Source organism: Chroicocephalus ridibundus, chromosome 20 (genome assembly GCF_963924245.1).
Source record: "Chroicocephalus ridibundus chromosome 20, bChrRid1.1, whole genome shotgun sequence".
NCBI lineage: Eukaryota > Metazoa > Chordata > Aves > Charadriiformes > Laridae > Chroicocephalus > Chroicocephalus ridibundus.
Genome location: NC_086303.1, coordinates 1,202,821 through 1,223,376, shown reverse-complemented (window position 1 = coordinate 1,223,376; position 20,556 = coordinate 1,202,821). Strand labels below are relative to the sequence as shown.

Below are 20,556 nucleotides of genomic sequence, written 5' to 3'. Positions count from 1 at the left end.
CAACGGAGCCGAAATCTGAGGTAGGTCAGTGAGTTACCCCCTGACACAGTCAGTGCCTCTTGGTTGACTTCAGGGGAAACCCAGGTGTCTGAGCTGGAGACATTACTGAGAGGCCAGACTAATCTCACCCCTTGTGAAGGATTCAGGGTATTCTCATTTGTGAAGATGAGAGGTGAGCTGGGGTGTCTGCAGACATTCCCCAGCTTAAGGGTTGCTGATATAGATCAGGAGCCGTTAATGGACACCTACAATATGAGTTGTCTTCCATAATACCACATGCACCTTTGGCCTCATTTTAAGACGAGGGTACGTCTCCCTTTGGAGTTCTCTGTATACGGGAGAAAGAGACTAAAACACCTCATTAGAGATCTGGTGAATGCAAGGGTCTCTCAAGGCACCTGGAAATATGTAATATCTTGGTCCTACTCTGTTAAAGGCCTTGAATACCATGGCTGGCAGCTACGGAGGATGCAGTAACGGCTGGGGCGACCCTTTGGATTTTCCATAAGGTCATAGTTGTCTACGGTGACGCTGACTTGGCCCCAGACAAGCTTCAGCAGCCTCTGTGAGCTGTGGCTAAAGTTCAGGGACAGTAAGCGTGTGTCCTGTCACCATTCATTCCTGGGCAGGAGCTCGGTCTCTCTGGAAATACTATAAACAGTGAAAACATACAAAAGTTATTGGAAGAGTCCAAAAAGGTACTGAAACAGAAAGGTGTTTTCTGACAGATCTCCCCTTGTTTGGGATAAAAGTGATCAGTATGAAAATACAAATTCTCCAGGGCTATGCCACGCAATGAAAGCAGAACCAAGTACCACGATAGGCACCTTCGTTTCGGTTTGCTCTTAATTTGGATAAACTGCCTCTAAAAATGACTGTTTCACAGCACTGGCTCCTGGTGATGTGAACTTGTCTGCACTGAGCGCTTGCACCCAAAGCAATTGCTGTGGAGCTGTGGGCGATGCTGTCCTGGCAGGGTTCATCTCATTGCACGTGGTGAGGAACCCCTCCTCTCTGGCTGAGTGTTGGTCTGTGCCCATCTTCCCTGGTATCGACCCACCGAGCAAAGCCTGAGGTGAAGCTCCAGCTGAGCTTTCAGTGGCATCAAAACCTTGGTGCCATGCCCCAGAGGTGGACATGGCTGCTTGGCATGGAGCATGGCTATAGGGTTTGCTCCAGTGTGGCCTGACTCTGGAAGGCTTGAATGTGCTAGACACTCTAAAGTGTCTTCACTCTGATTTTGCTAATGAACAATGGAATTTATTAGAGTTTTCTGACTTCCTCCCCTCCTGGGACTTGTAGCCCTAACAACCAGGATGGAGACTTAGATCTGATTAACGCAAATCAATCTGCTAATACAAAGCGAAGGACGGCTTTGGTACCAAATGAGGGAATTTGCCTTTCTGTAATACCGAGCCTCTTAAGTATTTGTTTCCCTTCCACACCTGAATCTGATCATCTAATTTGTCTCCTGTTGAATCATTTCTAATTGAGGTCTCTCCCTGTTCTGATTGCTTCTTTCTTGTGGAAGAAGAACAACCTTTGGAGCTCTTCCTACCAGGCACATTGGCCCAGGTTGGAGATGGCCACAGTCCAAGAATTTGTGTTGGAGCAGACTGTTGTTCTCGTAGTGTAGATCTGGTTAGGAACATCCCTGACTGGCTGATGAACAATCTCCCATTAGCATGGGCTTTGCCAGGGTGATTATATTCTCAGGTAGGAGAAATCACTGCTGCTTCTTGGGCGGCATGACTGAGCCCGGCTGCTCACCTTCTGTGAACTTCTCCTGTTGGCGAGCCAGCAGGGGAAATGGAACTCTCCTTGTCTTTTCCCATGCAGAACTGGACCTGGATGCCTAGTTCTCCCCTGCCGAAGGAGGGCTTGGCCCTCTTATGGAGTGGGTGTGTCGAAAATTGCCTTCCTTGAGTAGCCAGACCAAGTAGACATCCTTCTTTCTCATAAAAAGTGTACTTGATTTAGGGGTTTTCTCAATTTGGTAAATTAAAAAGAAAAAAGAATTCACCATGACCACATATGCTGCATGGCCGGTGACCTGGTGCTTTTATTAATATACCTTCCCTCCCCACACGGCCAGCCCAGGTCTGCATTCTCAAAGGAGAAATCTCTCTGGTGAGATCATGCTGGATCCATCGGTGTCTCAGCTCTTTTGTGTGTCTCGGGAGCATGAAAAAGACAAGAGAAAATCACAGCATCCTGGATCCAAACCAAAGATTTCCAAGGTTCTATACTTTCTAGTTTAAACTGTGTCTTTCCAGTTTTGCGTTTCCTTCTTGCAGATATAACTGAAGCTTCTTGGAACCAAGTTTTGGTAGAGGTTCAAACTGATGAAAAAATTATGTGAGGAAGTGATGCTTTACTGTTAGTGTAGAAACAAAAGTGGAATGGCGTTCATCTACCCTTAGACATTGAGTGCTTAAGGTCCAATGCAAGACTGTTGTCTGTCATTCCTGTATACCAATGGAGGCAGAGGCATCTCCAGAGGGCAAGTCTTCCTGTCCAAGACACAAAGGCAAGTTGTTCTCTGGAAGCACCTATTTCCTCTCCATTGACTACACAGGTGCTTAAATGAGTAATTTAAGCTGGATGCAACTTTATACCGGTGAGGGTAGGGGAGGCATAAAAAGCCTTTCATGCTGTCTTACAGTGCCACAGCATAACCGTCGGCTTTTGACATTCTGTATGAAATTTGCTATGGAATTGTGAATATTAATGTCCTGGTTTGAGGCAGAATAGAGCCGACCCATGCTGTGTGGAGGTGAACCTTTGGATGCTTAAGGACAACATATTTTTTTAATCTTATTGTTTTAATGGTTTAATCTAGACCTTCATTCTTAACATTTATTTGGCACGATCAAAATGAGTTGCATATCCCATGCACTGAAGAAGGCACTCCCTCATAGTAATATTTAATACTTCAAAGGTTCATTTAAAGAACTTGTTAAAAAACACTCTGTTTTCTTATGTATTGGATTGTCTGAAGATGATCAGCCCCTCTACGTAGCCACTAGTATGACATGGAGCGAAAGCTTGTGTACAAACCAACGTGGTTCAAACAGGAACTAATCTCCCCAACCTCCAGGTAAGATTCCCCATCAGTTGCGACTGGATCCTGAACAGGGAATAACATCTGCCAGGCACAACGGTGACGTAGTTGTCCTAGCAAAGCCCCCACGCTTTTTGATTTCATCCAGTTAACAAAGCGTTTCCCGTTTGTATCCCGTCGCTGCTGAAATAGTAATAACCAAAGAGGAGTTCAGGGTTTGACTCTTCTCGTTCCTGAACTTTGTGTGGTCATTTACTCTGATGCAAATTAATGCCGACAACGCTGCTGTGAGCGGAGATCCTGCTGCAGCCATCCTAGCAGGCGCAAGGATGCTAAGAAGAGACGGTAACTTTTATTAGACTAACTAATATAATTGGAAACACGGACAAGCTTTGCAGTTCAGAGCTCCTTCACCAGTCTGAAAGTTTGTACCCTTTTCTAATTTTACGTCGTTATAACATCACAGATGATGCTAAATAAGTACAAGCCAATGAGAGCAGGACCTTCATATTTCTGAAGAAGGGGACAAATCTTCAGGTGTTTGTATTTTTCCCAGGGTTTCAGCCCCGCTCCAAGCCAGAGGCATTCATATCCTTCGTCTGGAGTCTGTAGGCACATTCCATTCTTTACCTATAACAGGGGTTGATGACAGTGGCGAACTTTTATGAAGAGCTTGGAAACTACCAGTGTAAACATACCCTGGGAGCAGGACATCTCAGTGCTATTATTAGTATTTCATAAACTCAATATTTGTCCATCCCAGCACTCCAGACATGCCTGTCGCCTTTTCCTAAGGGATCTGCTCTTGCCTCCTGAGACCATCGACTGCTCTCACATTTTTGCTTCCACCACATCTCACATCAAAGGCTCACATGCTGTGGGAAAAGCATCTGTCTACTTTAGATTGTCCTAATAACCTGACGGATGGTTTCACCCTTGTCCACTAATTCTTTTATTTGAGGAACAGTGAATACTGGTTCTCTGTTCATTAAACCTTCCACTTTAGACATGATTAGACATCTAGGACCTCAACTGAGCTTTTAGTTTCTGTCTCCTTTGTTACTGGATAGACCGGATCCATAATTTATTAGCTTTAGTGTCCTCCACGATGTATTTACCGCTTTTATATTCCCTTTTTTTGAGACAGAGAAATGCACTAGGGGTGCACCGTGTGATTTATGCAGTGATGTGATAACATTTTACATTTTGTAATTGATTCCTTTCTAATAATTCCCAGTAATGATGTAGCCCTTTTGGCTGAGCACTCAACCAATACTGTATTTCTCTTTAACACAGAATTTGTGGTGATGAGATAGACGGCGGTACAATGACCATCCAGAAAGCCATACAACTTCTGTGCTCCTCTGATGACAAATACCAGGCCATGGGTGCTTACTACCTCCAGCACACCTGCTTCCAGGATGAGTCTGCCAAGCAAGAGGTGAGCAAACTCCTTCAGAGCTCTGCCATCACGTGGGCTGTGATGGCACGTGAGATGGATGAAATTGGTTTTCCTCAGTACCAAGGGTCCATAGGTCCCCTTGATTTTCGGGCTGGAGCCTTATACCTCGTTAGTCGCACTCAGGGATTGATTAAGTAGGTTTTTCAACTTCTAGCCACCATTTTCTCTTAATAGCAGTCAGTCAGGATTTCAACACAGGGGAATAGTTACCAGGCAGCAGAGGAGACTGTGTCCACGTTACCACCATAAGCTGTTGTGACACAGATTGACGGGTTTTGGTGATACGGGAGCAGCCATCCAGATGCAGTGTCCTCTTCTGGATGCAATTGCACCCCATTCCCCATGCAACTTTTGCGATCTCAGAGCTGCAGTGTCAGAGCCACGCAAAATTCATCTAAATCCCACTGTGATCGTCATTGTGCATTGCTTACTGACATTTCAGCCATTTTCAGCCTTCTAGGCCAATGGGTTAATTTGTAATCATGTAATCATGATATTTGATCAAACAGAAGCCCTTCTTATGGAGAAGCTTATTTTTCTTATGCTGTCACTCTCCGATTACTAAATTTGTGCCAACATGCAGCAAAGGAGGCAGCCCCAAGGGCGGATCTGCTGTAGCAAGACTGTCACAAAAGTTTATCCCCACCCTGGCGCGTTTGCAGTCATGCAAGCATGGGGTTACCCAGGTGCCATCCCTATAGAGGTGGCTTCCCGTTTCCTGGCACAATAGTGGAGCTGGACATGCTGGCACAGCGTGGGGACGTACCGCTGTGACTTTGCTGTGTCTGAACCGAGTGCAGGTACCCCAGCCCATGTTACCGTCGCTAATTGTGGGGTGGCCACGCCCTTCGTTACCGTTGAAAACAGTCTCTGAGCACTGGGCTGTCCCATCACTTCCCAGAAAGATATGTCAGAGCAGGTACGTGAGTCATCCGAGCGCACGCTTGTTTTCTTTCCTTTCTGAAAGGTGCTCATTCATTTTCTATTGTCAGCAAATCTCCAGCCAAGGGGTTGGTTTGTGCCAGGAGAGGCTCCATGCGGGATCATGTCCCCAGGAGACCTGGTAGAGAGGACATCCCCATCATTTTGGAAAGCTCAGCTGGAGGAATTTGCGTTCAAACCTCCCCGGCGTGTGTGTGGTGTCCTGCAGGTCGGGTTCACACCCCTTTCCGATGCTGCCCCTGTTGAGTACGGCCCAGTACTGCTTCTGGCTGACCTTGGGGGTGTTTACACTGCACCATGACCATCCCTCTAAGCTCAGCCTGTGATTTCAGGATGCAGATAAATTACCACATCGTGTCATTATATTACTATAAATGGCCTCTACAGATAGGCAGCGCAACATTTTCACCTGATGCAAACTGATGGAGGTAGGTGAAAGTTTGTGGGAGCGAGCACATTTACATCAAGCAGAGGATTCGGTCCATGGCCATTACTCATAGACATCCACTTCCAGAGTTTAAGCTCCGACCTCAAGGCCAGCACCTTTGTGCTTGTGACCTATGGCCTGAGCCAGACATGCCATCTTCAAGCTCTAGCCAGCCTTTACTGACACATCTGCTTTCCCAGCTCCCCTGAGTACGTGCTGTGTTGACTCCTTGCATCGCCGTGGCAGTTCTAGTTGTCCCTGTCCCAGTGATGCTCTGCACACCATGCTGATGGCCGCATGTCTTTCCTGGTACAGGTCTATCGGCTGGGGGGAATCGCCAAGCTCGTCGAGCTGCTCCGCAGCACAAACCAGAACGTACAGCGTGCAGCAGCTGGAGCCCTCCGAAATTTGGTCTTCAAGAATCCAACCAACAAGATAGAAACCCGGCGGCAGAATGGGATAAGGGAGTGCGTGAGCCTTCTACGGAGGACAGGGAACACTGAAATTCAGAAACAACTGACAGGTACACAGCTGACTGCTCAGCCCTCAGCAAGGACCATGCTCCTCCCTGCCTGTGGTCCATGTTGCTCCAGCACGCAAAGGACCAGTAGCCACGGTGCTGCCATACCACAAAGAGGATGTTTTACCCTCCTGTTGCACTAAATGGCAACCTAAACCAGAAAGCAGAGGAGGTCCTAGCCCTTCAATGTCCCATAAGGGTTCCTCACGTCATAAGCGCCCACTGGGGAAGCACCTGCCCCTGGTGACCCTTGTGGTCACCTTGCCATTCCCATGCCTTCCTGCATGCCTGGGCCCCATGCTGTTCCCAGGGAAGGCCAAGGGTGCTGGCAAGCCCAATACGGTTGGGCAGGTTATCTCATTGGTGTCCCACCTTTTCTTGAAGGATTGACATGAGTTTGTTGGTGCAGGTCACCCTCAGGTGACTGAGGTCTTGAGTGCAAGCCTTTACGAGATCCCTGGAGAGATGCATTCCTCCTGCAACCTAGTGGCAATAAACACCAGTTCTGCAAGGAGGGAGGATGCTTAGATACCCACCTCCACATGACGCCTGGTGCCCATCTGCCTGTCTCCCATAGGGATGGACAGAGACCAGGGTTTAGGGCAGCCTCTGCACCTTTAGTTCAAAGAGGGATGGAGCGAAGGAGGACTTTTTTGCTGGAATTCACTCTGACCTACAGAAAGTTTCTAATGCATGGTGAGCTTTTGCTTGAGCTTGTCTCCCACCTCCTTCCTAGGACTGCTCTGGAACCTCTCCTCCACCGATGAATTAAAAGAAGAGTTGATACAGGAGGCCCTCCCCGTCTTGACGGATTGTGTTATCATCCCTTTCTCTGGCTGGTCTGATGGCAGCTGCAACAGGACAAGGGAAATTATTGACCCAGAAGTATTCTTCAATGCTACAGGCTGCTTGAGGTGAGTCATCAAGCAGGGACTTACCGTAGCTTATGTCTGTTGACAAAAGCTAAAGCTGTCTAAATTCTCTTACCATAAGCTAAAGACACGCTCACTGCAATTGTATTAATAAAAAATTCTCCTGGAGAAAGTTTTCCTGACTAAGAGAAGGTACAGAAAAATTTACATGTAGAGTATTTTTCCTAGTAGCTTTTTATTTTATTTTTTTTTAAAAGTTTCTTCTTGCGAAGTTTCTGCTCAAAAAATATAAGTTACTTTGTCGCGGGAGAGCTGCAATACTGAAACCTGACAGGGTTCAGCTCAGACCAGGAAACTTGGCGCTTTTTGCCCTTACGTTTTTGAGGCTTCCAGAGAAAATTTTGGTTCCTAGAAAACAAACTGCTTTGGGATTTAGGTGACAAAAAGACAGAATTCTCCGTGTGGGAGAAACAAGCATTTTTCCACAGGTTTAATAACCGGTTTGGTACAGAGCAGTCCCATTGCCCTGGACTTTTCCTGGCTCATTTCACCAGGCAGGTCAGCTGTAAAACAGGAGGCGCAGACTGAGCCCAGAGTAGTTTATTTTTTTCACGGGAAAGCCAGAGCCCTTGTGTAGAGGATCTTCGCCCTGACTTGCTGTTTCTCCTACCACCCTCCTCCACTTGGATGCGAGCTCCTTGTCTCACTGGGAACTAGTGGGGGGAAAAAAAAATAGCCTGTATAATTAGGTACTTTCATCAACTGAAGCTCTCCCCGAGGGAGCGCAGCTCCGACCGCACCCTTACCAGACATGCAGCTAGTAGGAGCTGTACCTGCTTATGAAACGAAACGGGTGAATACGGTAGGGGCCTTTTGAGACGTGATACTATCGTCTTCTGTGGCTGGGAACCATGTCTGAAAGATAGCGAGTGCTGCTCCTTTCCCTCTCTTGGAAGGCACCTTCCCCATGCAGTTGCACATGGGGATGTGAGGTGTTTGTTGCGTATGAGGTGCTCCGCTTTTAAGACCATCTCAACCCACTGATGCCGTAAAATATCCCATGAAAATGAGGGAAAGAGTACGAAGAGAGGTTGTGGAGCTCTCCGTGGAGTGTAACTCCAGGCAGGCTCTTTCTCCCGAGTCTTTTCCCGGTCTGTGGCACTAATATCCAACACCGCCAGTGAAGATTGCCAGAGGCAGGTCGGCAAGGGAGCTCAGGGGGCTGGGGGCAGCAGGGCTGGGGAGCAAGGCGGGTAAGGAAAGCCGGGCGGCTGGGTCCGGAGCCCTTTCTCCGAGGGATGAGCTGGGATGGCTCTGACTCACTGCCCTGCCACATCATAACGCAGAGATGAGAACAGCCTTGGGTTTGCCCTGGGCTCGAGCCATTGCTGCTCAAGCATTTCTGGATTGCAGATGAATTCATGTTAATGAGGAGGCTGCAAATCACAGTGAACATCAAATCCAGTTCTGGAACGCCTGGAGTGAATATCTCACAACGACTGCCAACCTCTCTTTGTTTTTCATTTGCAAGCTACGAGGCAATAAAACAGGGAAGAAAAAACCCAACAAAACAACAAAAAACCATTTCCTGTTACTGGAAAAACTCCCCTGTCCTGGCAGTAACCAGTGCTCAGGAACACCTTACACCATTACAGGTCAATCCATCTGGTCAGAGCGATTGCTTCTCTTTAGCATCTCTGCCCCCTCTTTCCCACACAAATATTGCAGTTGACCCGTGTACCTCCATGCTTACAACTATATGCACCTTCCTGATTTTCACCTTGCTGATTTTCACAGTAATCCTAGATGGCCTTTATTCAGTCTTCTCTTTGGAAACACCTCCAAGGAGGCGATGAGTCTGTGTAATGTCACACGCGTAGCCTCTAAGGCAAAATATTGCTGATAGTTACTCTCACTAGGAGGATGTCTTCTATGCAGAGCTCCTTAACAGGATGTTTTCCTAGATGAAATCAATCCTAAAGAGCAACGAGGGATCTGTGCTCCAGTACAGTGCTACAGAAGGCCTCCAAATGAGAGCAGTACACCAGCCTCGCTGAATCTACAAAAATATCCTTAAATTCAATTACAGCCTAGCCAGAACAGATCCTATAGAGGCTAGTAAGTGAACCTAACTAATCCTCTCTCCTCCTTCTCTCCCGACGTGCTCTGCCATGGCTTTCTTCAGAAACTTGAGTTCTGCAGACATGGGGCGCCAGACCATGAGGAATTACCCTGGCTTGATCGACTCAGTCATGACTTACGCCCAGAACTGCGTGGCTTCTAACCGACCTGATGATAAGGTACCAGACGCTCACCCTGAGCTCTTTGCTAGACTTCAGCCCCGTAGCTAATAATTGCCACTTTGGGAATATCTCAAAATGCCTTTCAAACAAACATCAGAGGAGAGCAGACCGTGGCTGCTCCTGTCCTTCCAAATCCCAGTGCGACCTGTTGTAGGGCTGCAAGTCCTCTGTGCTCTGGGCCTGAAGTAAAGGTGGGTTTTACAATTTCTCTTTACCAAACACAGAGACGGGGCAAAATATTTGGCTCCTGAGCTCCCAGTATGCTTTCCTCCCTTCCTCTCTCACCTTGGGATCCTGCCAGCATCTTAACCTCCACCTTTTGCTCTTCCCACCACCACATCTCTTCATCCAGCAGGACTCAAGTATATACGCCCCAGACTGGCATCACATTCAGCAAGAAGCCAGGAGCTGGCATCCCTCTGCCAGGCCCCTAACTGTGACTCTGGCTGCTGTGTGTAAACGGCACTTACCTGGGACAAATTAGTGTTTGTAGCCACTTGTTCAGGTGTTCAACACCTGAGATACTAGCCAGACACCCTCAGGTCCTCAATGCCCAGCAAGGTACCAGAATTATTTCAAATGAGCTCAGGATTGAGCAAACTCTCTTTTGGGGAGGGCTTTTGCAAGACGACCAGTTTCAGCAGCACATACTGAACACAGCTCTTTGGAAATGTAACCGCGTTGGTTACTGGGATCTAGTGAAAATTCTCCCTTCTCTTTACATTGGGCACTCTGAGATCCAGGTAAAGGAGGTTTAAAAGCCTGTTCTTAGTAAAAAGTGTCCCCTAATCTGTAACTGTGATGTGGATAAAGTCATTGCAAGTTGACTATGGCAAGAGGAAGAGTTTCAAGATTTGGCATCTCATCTTGGGCAGTTTGATATAACCACCCTCTGCCACTCTCTTTTCCTGTTTGTCAACGTATTTGTGGCAGTGGGACCTGACAAGATCCACTGAGTCAGTCGTCTCACTGAGATCCTTAATGTAGCATTTGGGCTATGTGGCCATCATTCATGTCTACTCTACCTCTTTCTTCCTTCCCATTCATTGCTAACTTAAGCAGGGTCAGGAGCTTATATAGTGTAACTGCTACAAAACTTAATTACTGCATGGTATGTGTCCTCTCTGTAGCTATAGCAGGTGCTGCTTCATATTTTTCTGCCTAATGTGATGCTTGCATTTTTATTCTGGTGGTGATTTCAGTCTGTGGAGAATTGCATCTGCATCCTGCACAACCTCTCCTACCGCCTGGATGCTGAAGTTCCCAACAAATACACCCAGCTCAACCACATGGCCCGGAGCGTTTATATGGACAAAACTCTCACAGGCTGTTTCAACAGCAGGAGTGGTAAAATGGAGGTAAGATGTGCCGCAGAGGGCTTGGAAATCTGATATTCAGCCCCAGGCAAGGGCTGCAAGCAAAGAACAGGATCTGAGCTTCCAGTTTCTTGTCTCTTTGTAGAATGATGAGTACGGTGTCCCCCTTCCTGAGGAGGATTTTAAACCCAAAGGACCCAGCTGGCTCTACCACTCTGATGCCATCCGCACCTACCTGTCCCTGATGGATCAGAGCAAGAAGGATGCCACCTTGGAAGCTTGTGCTGGAGCTCTGCAGAACCTCACTGCGAGCCGAGGACTGGTAAGCACTCCTCTCCCCTCCACACATGTGCAGTCAAAATGTCAACACCTTACAGAAAGGAAAAAGTCTTAATTCCAGCCTTTCCACAGTGGATGCTCCAGCTGAGGTATTTATTAATGGCAAAAATGGGGTCTCATGGGAGCTATCCCAAGATACAGCATATCCCAAGATAGCATCCCAAGGGTCTTTCCCAGATCCATACACTTCCCAGGGGCTCCTCCAGGTTGGTCATGCCACCAGCACCTACGGGTATTGGCGCCTGACCCCCAGGACACTAGTGAGGATGGGCGCAGATGTGCACATGTGGACAGGTGTCATCAAAGCAGAGAGGAAGGATGTGCGTGTGCCACCACCTGTGTGTGTTTTTTAAGTGGGCGGTGGCTCTAATAACAGGGTGGGTTGTGCTGTGGATTGTGGCTTGTCCTCACATCAGAGCTGCTTGTAAAATAGCTCCGATAGATGTCCTAACCCGTGGGTATGGCAGCGTGGAGGTGACACGGCTGCGTGACGCCGTGGGTATTGCAGGAGGTAGGGCACGGCCAGGGCCACGTCACGACAGCAGCTCTGCTGTGCCCGAAGTCGCTACCCTGGGCATGTCCTCGCAGGCTGCGTTCACGTGGACAAACCTCGACTTGTCTGTTTGTGTCGAACTTCATCAATTCCAATTTAAATAAGATGGCTAGGGAGATAAAGAGATAATTATTTCATACGTAGGAGAGGCGTGTCACGTGTGCAAAGCGTTCCACCCAGAAACACGGAGTGACTCACGAAAGGAGCCTTCGCTGCTAGGACAGCATTAACCTGCCAGCTCTAATCTCCTGGGAGCTCTTGTTACAAGTCTTTCAATGTGAAATACTTTGGGAACCTTTTATTTTTTTTGGTTTAATTAAACAGTGGCACTAACGACGTGGAGAGAGGCTGTCGCAGTATGGGTAGAGCTGGTCAGAGAAATGGGGCTGGAGCTATGTTCTCCATGGAAAAAAAAAAAGGCTTTCAGCAATCAAGACCATTACACAAGAATGTCTTTTGGGCAGGGGGGGGAGATAACAAACAAACAAAGAAAAACCAGCTCTGACAGTGCTGAAGCAACTTATTTCCACCTTCTGGAAGGGAATGGTTGGAACTTGCTTGGATGTGCAAAAGTGACTTCTCCTTTCAAGGGTCTTATTCAAGCTCAGAGCTGGAGTTGGGGTGGGTTGCTGGGTTTGCTGTCACTTGAAGGAAAGGGAAACCAAGGACAAGCTTGCAAAGCTTACTGGAACCCTTTAGCTTATAGAGGAGAACTCTGAACCTCTTCTCAGACTCAGTTTTAGACAACTCAGTCCTGCTGGTGTGGATATGTAACGTGGCACATGTGTCTCCTGGAGCATGGGAGGGAAATTGGGTCTCAGCCCACCAGAACAGGTCTGCCTTCCAGTCCATTCCCTCCATCTCCATGTCACTGTTGATGGACAAACATCACTGGTGGTGCGACAATCTCCGCCAGCCTTTCTGGTGGGGCAGTAGCTGAGAAGTTCAGTTTAGACTCTACCAATAAGTTGGCAATTTATTAAGGGTATGTGCTTCAACACCCATGAACACTCATCTGCCTTGGCTGTGTCCTGAGATCTTCCAGATTTACATAAGAAATCACGAGATCAGGATCCAAGATGAGTATTTTTGGTCTTCAGCTTGTTTTTTAAAGGTATCATTAGCTGTCCCTATTCCAAAGCAGCCTATTATTTGTGGCATGTCAGGGAGCTGCCAGGGCATTGTGCAAGGGCAAGGGCAATGGGGACGTGAAGGTAAAACTTCTCCAGCTTATGGGAATATCAGTTGGGTGAGCAACTGTCCCCCTCAGGCTCCAGAAAGAGGACAGAAGTCCCAACTGTACTCCAAAGGATGAGAGCCTGACTTTGCAAATGCCTGTGGAGAAGACGGGTAAATGACAAAGTAAGTGGGATCATGGTAGCAGAAGGAGGTATATAAATGCTTATTTTATAGCCTAGTGATGTTTGTATGGCCCCGTACATCATCCCATTTGTGTTCTCCCGGCATTAGAAGTCATGAGGTATCTCTGTTCTGTCTCCTAGATGTCCAACGCAATGAGTCAAATGATTGGTTTGAAGGAAAAAGGTTTGCCTCGCATAGCACGGCTCCTCCAGTCCAACAGCTCTGAAGTTGTCCGGTCTGGGGCTTCTTTGCTGAGCAACATGTCCCGGCATCCTGTTCTCCACAAAACCATGGGTAAGTAATTTCCACTACAGTGGATTCCAGAAAAAAGTCTAGTTTCTAACTCTCTAATATCTGCCCACATCACTTTGTAAACCCCGTAACAGGATTTAACCAAGCTCCAAAATTGGGCAAAGCAGTGTCATTTCTTCTGGCCAAAAAGGACAACTTCAGATTGTATCTGCAGGCTTAATTAACAAAATGTGTGCTATCTCAAAGTCTCTACAAGCATGTGGTAGGCTTTATAGATAATGACAAACCTGCAGCATTGTGAGGATGATAGTGTTTTGGGAGATGAGTTGGACTTGACTACCCATGACCAATATCGTTGCCCTTCCAGAGGCCTGCAGCACTCATTTTGCCTCTGAAAATCAAGTGATAGCTATTATGCCATTAATGTCCAACATTATCAGTGCTTCCTTCCAGAGATAACACTGCATTCTTGTATTGAATAGCGCTAACATAAATAGTATCATTCACTCGTGCCAGGTTTTATTTAAATGTTGATTGGAACATTCCACCTCTTTAGCTCACCAGGTGCTCCCAGATGTATCACGTCTCCTGTCATTCCAGTCTGGAAATACCAACAGCTATGGCGAGATCATGACATCAGCTTGTTACACTCTGAGGAACCTCATCATGTCCAACCCACACCTGGGAAAGTCTTACTTGACAAGCAACATGCTAAATAATGTAGTAAGCCTGTGCCGAAATGGGTGAGTTGGGGGCAGAAGGCATGGAGAGGGTCATGCACAAACGCTTTTTGAGCCCGTGCACTCTGTGCAAAGCCAGATTAACCCCAGAGCCTTCCCATCACCCTTCAGAGCCGGAGTAAAGTATTATTCTTTCCCCATGCTTGTAAATTGAGAGCGCCAAAAAAATTCAAGCGTGTTGGCAGACACAAATTCTCAGCAGGGGTTTCTTGGAAACAGGCATGAGCCATCCATGGTGGGATTTATAAAGGGGCATCAGGAAATTTGCTCACTGAATTTTAGGGAATTCTAAAAAGAACTGAAGGATCGACATCTTAAACCCTGCTAAAAATTCCAGCCCTCAAAACAGGGGATGTCAGTACGCAGCCTGGCTCCCTCGCGCGTGGGCTTCCCTCTCACAGCTTCCTGCAAGCCTTAGCGTGAAGGTCAGGTCTGAAATTCGAGCACCGCTGATACAATGGGATTGTGCTCAGCTTTAATGTTCAGGTTTGTTCATCCTGTGGTTGGCGTAACCACCTCAAGTGGCAAAGACGCAGCTTTGATAAAGTGTATGTATTTATTTATTCATTTATTTATTTATAAGTACCTCCCCTGCTCTACTCACATATATTTTACAGCAACTGAGCAATCCCAACATGGTTTACCACTTTTTCTTTTAGGACTTGGTTTGAATTTTGGTGGTAGCAATTCCGTCCTGCTTGTTATCCGTACTCCCCACAGGCCTGTGCGAAGGCTTGTCACCCCTTGCCAAACTGTATGCTCATTTTTGGCCCAACTGGTGTTAAACTTACATGGTCTTTGATCATATATTCTCCTTCCTAGACTTTCATCTCCCCTACCATCTGTCTTTGTTTTAAAATACCTTATACAAGTAACCTATTGTTTTCTGTTGTGAGAAGACATTCACATGCCTTCTCCATCGTCCTTGGATAAACCACTCGCAATCTCTCACGTGTTTCATGGCAGCAGAGACTTTCAGTCATCAGAAGTGGGTTTAGTTTGGACCTCAGCCAACGAACGTCGGTCAGTTGGCTGCTTTTTTGCGCTTCCACTCTGCAAGCCCAATTAACATGAGACCCGGCCTTCTTCTAAGTCTTCGTTGTTTTGAATGGTATTAACTTCTGCCTAAAGTCCCGCTTTGGATCCCTCAGACCGGTTGTCAGCTAATTTACTACTTTGGCAAAGTGTTGCATAACTGGGGCTGTGCGTACCTTAATTGCCTTGACTGTTTTGTGTGATGAGCTTGGTTTGCAATGACCCACTAAATTGAGAGGATTACTAAACTCTGGAGATGTCTTCAGTGTGTTCCTCATGTCTTTATCATAAATTCCTTCGGAGAAACTCACCAACTCTTACAATGACCAAAACTTGAATTGTTCCTTTTCCTCCATTATTCGTTTCTGTCCCTGAAGATTTTTATGCTGTTCAATTCTTATGAGAAAAAAAAAAAAGACAATAACTTACACCCAGGACCAATCTTACTTATTCAATCTGCATCATTTCAGACTGTTCCCATGAAGCAGATGTGAACGAGATCTCCACTCTAGTGACTTGGACACCTGCTAGTTCACCAGTTAGCCAACCTTCCCACTTCCCTGTGTAGCCTGGATTTGTCCAGTCCTACATCAGAAGGAGCCTCATCCACTAGATCCAACACCTCTGCTGGGGGCTGTTGCCTAGGTTGGATGCACACCCTATGCTCCCCACACCGATGCTGAGTGTAGTGAGTGCCATGCTCTGAACCTGCTCCTTCCCAGCACCAGAGCCAACAGAAAGAGAAAGCCGAGGAGGTCTCAATGGTGACCAAATTAGCATAGAGAACGCCATGCCTTGTTGCATCTTGTTAGTATTTTGTGGAGTTTTCTCTGTTGATCTGCCTCAGTTTCCCTGAGGACACGCTTCCCTCACCTGCAGCACTGGTGTTGGTTTGGTTGGTGTGTCTGTGCAGAGCCTCCCTGGCAGGTGTTTCTCCTGCCACCCAACAAATGTCTCTTTACCTGTAATTTTGAACTGGTCTGTCATTGCATTTGAAGCTGTAAATCATTGGTTTAATACGGTCAAACAATTTTGTATTCATATTTTAGAAAGAGCTTCCAGGTTACAGACGAGTAAGTTATGGATCTTTTGCTTTCCCATGTTCTTCTCAAATGTCAACCAGGACTCCTCCAAGCTGAGGTTTCTTTTCCTGGATGTTTCCTGTAGCTGTATTCTGAGCGAAAGGCATCAAAGGTTCAGCAGTTTATCTGATAGCTGTGGTTTCTTCTCCTTCCTGGAGCATCCCAATTAAATAATTGTCTCCGTCTCCTGCATATATGCTCGTCTATGACACGGGCTTCATCGTGATGGTGGTGTTCATTCACTCTTTGCTATTTTTAATCCAAATTGCCAAAATATGGACTATTTTTCTTTTGTTGGTGTTTCTGAAAATCAAGCTACTACATCAAGTTACTGATTTTTTGTGTTGTCTGATGTCCTTTACATATTTCTTCTCCAACTGTCTAAAAAATATTCCTCTGTTCATTTTCAATAAACTTTATTTCACTGATAAAATTATCATTTTTCTCAATAATTCTACTGGCTGAATTAAAAACTTTTCTCCAAAATCTCTTTCCGCAACTTTCGAGCATCAGACTTGCAGTTTTGCTCACAATCCCTTTATCACTGATTTGCTTCAGTTTCCCTTTGTTCATTCACTTTTCCCACCTTTTCTATTAATACGATTCAATTTTGCGGTTTAATTCAACCATAGCATTTTCCAAAATTAATCTTTGAAGAAACTCAGGTCTTTCCTTGATTCTTTTCCGTGGAATAGTTCTACTCATCCACACATTTCCAATTTCCCATTTCTTCCAAAGATCGCACCTTGATATCAATTTTACAAACTCATGACATCCTGAAGAAGTCCTTCCAATAATTCCTTGGCATCTCCTGTGATATACATAAGGTTCTTGATATCTTTCTCCTTTCAGACAACGTTATTTCCCCCCATTATTTGATAGGCATATACAAAACCTTCATCTTTTGTGCCGCCCTCACGCTTCCCCCTGGCCTCACCATCTCCATCTGATTGGGTTCTTGGTTGTGTTTTGTTGAGTCAATAGTTTTTTGCTTGACTGCAGCCACTGTCACAAGTGGACATCTTCCCTGTTGTCTTTCCACACATTTTTGCCAATAATTCTGTTTGTAAAAAACAGACTATCCTTAAAATCAACTTTGATTTTCAGGTAACCTGGTTTTAAGAAAGTTTTTCCCCAGGTCAGCTGTTCTTGATATTCTGCTCCATGTTCTACACTGCTGTAGTCACACGCTATTCCCGGCACTTTTGTTTAGGATGTGCTACTTTACATACTGACGTTGTCGTCACAGCTCCATCGGTTCATGCTTAATCTTTTTATACGTAAAGAGTAGCAGTAGTTGCTGTATGATACAGAACCAGTGTAAATCCTTCAAACTAAGAGTGGACAAATTGTCTGAATTTGGCAATGGCTCAGATACTAGATGCTGGTAATTGTGGCTGAAAAGAAAAATTATTTTGAGGTGCGCTCTGAAGTGACAATGGCAAGAAGTACTTATTTGGCATCATTAGAAGCAAATTATAAAAAAAAAAAAAAAAGAAGAAGAAAATGCCTCTATCTCAGAAAGAGAGAAACAACACGAAACAAGACATCCTTGAAAGACAATGCCCAGGACATGCACTGGCCATCTGATCATAGATACCTCTGGGTTGATTGGTTTTTACTGGCTTTTCAGCCACAAGCAATTTTTCAACCACATTCTGATGACAGCATCGAAAGGTTATAACCAGAGAAGTGATTTTGCAATAAAACCTACTTCTCTTGTCCCTAAACATTGCTCAAGAATTTCTGATGGTCTGCAGCTCCTCCGTGCAATATCAACGTGAGCGATTTGCACAATCCCTTTGGAGGTTATGACCAGGTTAAAATTGCTAATTTCTTTGGTTACAAGCGCTGTGAGTGTTAGAGAAAATGCCCCAAAATTTACTGACAGCGGTTACATTCCTGTCCTTTCATGCTCAGAGCAGGGTGCTTGCAGGTCCCAGGTTGTCCGTCATGTCCACTGTCAGCCTCATTTCTCTGATGAGGACAGTTTTGAGGACACAATGTTTTGAGAAGCTGTATCACACAGGGAGGGTCCTGAGTCTGGTCTGGTACCTCTGCACCACCCTGGCTGAGACAGGCTGGGGCTGTCGCACTGAACCCAGACCAGGAGTCTCCCACAGGCAGGACGAGGTCCAGCAGATCAGGAGCAGTGATAAGAACCAGCAAGGAGCTTTATATCTAGGTTGTCGCATGAAATGTTCCAAAATTATAAAAGGTACTGCTTATGACTCATGGTTTCGGAGCTGTTACGTGAGCAAGTATCTATTAACTTGTGCTGAGTAAGGACTTATGGTTGCAGATGTTGTTATTACAAATGCTCCCATCTCCTCCGTCCTCAGCAGGCAGCACAGAGCCCGTTCCTCTGCTGCCCTCCCGAGTGATTCGCCCACACTCCTGCAGACTCTAGGGAAGGGTTGGCACCGTTTCCCTTCTCTCTCCCAGATTTCACACTCCAGAAAAACTCCTTCAGCTCAGTTCAATGCCCATTTTTCCACCCAAATCCTCCCCTCGTTTTCATTTGTCCTGTTCTGGCCCCAGAGGTTGTTGGTTGTTGTCGTGAAACATTGCTGAGAGAGCAAGGAAGGCTTTATTGTCAGTCCTCCGTCAAGCCTAGCCAGCTGGAGGTGGGCTTATTTAAAGGCTGTCGGTAATGCATGTGGGTTGCTGCTCTGTGGCTGCCACAGTTCACCGGGGTTGCTTTCATCTTCCCAGCTCCTGTCCGAAAGCGGCCGAAGCTGCTCGCCTCCTCCTGACAGACCTCTGGTCGAACAGGGAGCTCCAGAGTGTGCTGAAGCAGGTAAGGAAAACGCTTCTGCTTTTTTGGCTGACAAGTACAACCCTGGTCTTGACTCACTCGCTGAAGTTTTTGCAAGGGCCGTGATTCAGCGGCGGGTCCGGGCAGCGGCTGGGAGGAGCCGGGGCGCTGGGAGGACCAGGGTGCTCTCAGCACAGGGGCACCCACCGAAGACCCCAGCAAGAGGCAGCAAGTCACAACCGCAGCTGCCGGGACTGACTTTAGGGACTAAGTGGACGTCGGTGTGCCTGTGTCGGGCAGCTAGCGCCCTGGGGATGAAGCTGGCTTGGGCGGGCTCCTCCATGATGCTCCTGGAGTCGATGCTGCCATGTGTGCACTGCACTGTTCTGTGCTGGGAACGGACCAGAACGTTTCATGCTAGCTTGGGAGATTCCCTTCACTGCGGTCCATTATAGAATCATAGAACCGCTGAGGTTGGAAGGGACCTTTGAGATCATCAAGTCCAACCATCATGTAGGAGCAGCGTGTCCCAACAGATCCCTCCCCTCTTTCCCCCCCGTTTTCTTCTGTGTCCATAACCCTACCCTGTGGTTACATCACCCCTACAGTCAGGGTAATCTTTTAAACCAAGAAGAGGAGTATTTAGGATTTGTTTTGCTCCCTGCAACAGAAACTGCGAAAGTGCAAAGCCAGACGGGGCTCTCAGCCAGCTCCCGGCTCCCGGTGGCTTCCTTTGAACGAGCTGGGTTTTTCCAACTCAACAGCAGCAGCACCTGCAGAGCGTAAAGGGCCAAATTACAGAGAAGGAGTAACACCCACAAAGGGGAGTGCCCTGGGGGCAGGAAGGGAGAGAGTACCTAAACATCGTTCTCGTATTAACGGTTAGGGACTTTCTCCCTAGGAGCCGGCGTAGCTGTGTGCCAGGCTCTGCTCAGGGGCCTTGCGCCAACTCATTTTGATGTGACTGAGTCACTCCTGTGTTCGCACAGAAGTTCTTTGCGTAGCTATACACCAGACGAGAGGGATGGGAGCCTGCAAGGATATACGTATGCATCATGGAAGTATCTTTGCTGTTTTTTCCAGGATGAGGAATAAGACAAAATAATATTCAGTGAAGGACTAAGTAAAGGTTCCCTCCGCCAAAGCCGGAGCAGTCCAGCTCTTGGCGGATGGAAAGCAATGCAAGGGAGACGAAGCCCATTAATCGGGGTGATGGTTCACGTGTCGAAGGCACACAGAGGAAGGACAGAGGAGGTCGTTTGAAAATGAAGCAGACTTTTTAAGGGGAGGAAGGCGGTTGAAGTGGAGCAGGAGGCTCCCTCTCATAGCAATAGATAGCTGTCGCTTTTGAAACCGGTATGTGCTCACTGCTCTTCATATACATTTTTCAGCAAGGATTTGATAAGAACATGATGGGATCTTTAGCTGGAACAACCTTCAGGACCCTCTCCTCCAGATTTTAGGAGCCTCTCCATGCACGTTCAGGCTGCAGGTGAGAACCCTGTGTGTGGGGAAGGGGCGGTTTGGGG

At 46.8% G+C, this 20,556-nt stretch overlaps 1 protein-coding gene across 1 annotated transcript in view; it reads left to right on the top strand.

The window, feature by feature from the left end:
- PKP1 (plakophilin 1) overlaps nt 1-20,556 on the top strand; it is a 48,578-nt gene that overhangs the window by 22,757 nt on the left and 5,265 nt on the right. The window contains exons 4-13 of the mRNA XM_063356550.1: nt 4,361-4,505; nt 6,211-6,418; nt 7,152-7,329; nt 9,473-9,587; nt 10,793-10,948; nt 11,052-11,228; nt 13,301-13,454; nt 13,969-14,155; nt 18,985-19,069; nt 20,419-20,519. Of these exons, the coding sequence (XP_063212620.1) occupies nt 4,361-4,505; nt 6,211-6,418; nt 7,152-7,329; nt 9,473-9,587; nt 10,793-10,948; nt 11,052-11,228; nt 13,301-13,454; nt 13,969-14,155; nt 18,985-19,069; nt 20,419-20,490 (1,477 nt within the window). The 3' untranslated portion in view covers nt 20,491-20,519. The remainder of the gene's footprint in view (nt 1-4,360; nt 4,506-6,210; nt 6,419-7,151; nt 7,330-9,472; nt 9,588-10,792; nt 10,949-11,051; nt 11,229-13,300; nt 13,455-13,968; nt 14,156-18,984; nt 19,070-20,418; nt 20,520-20,556) is intronic.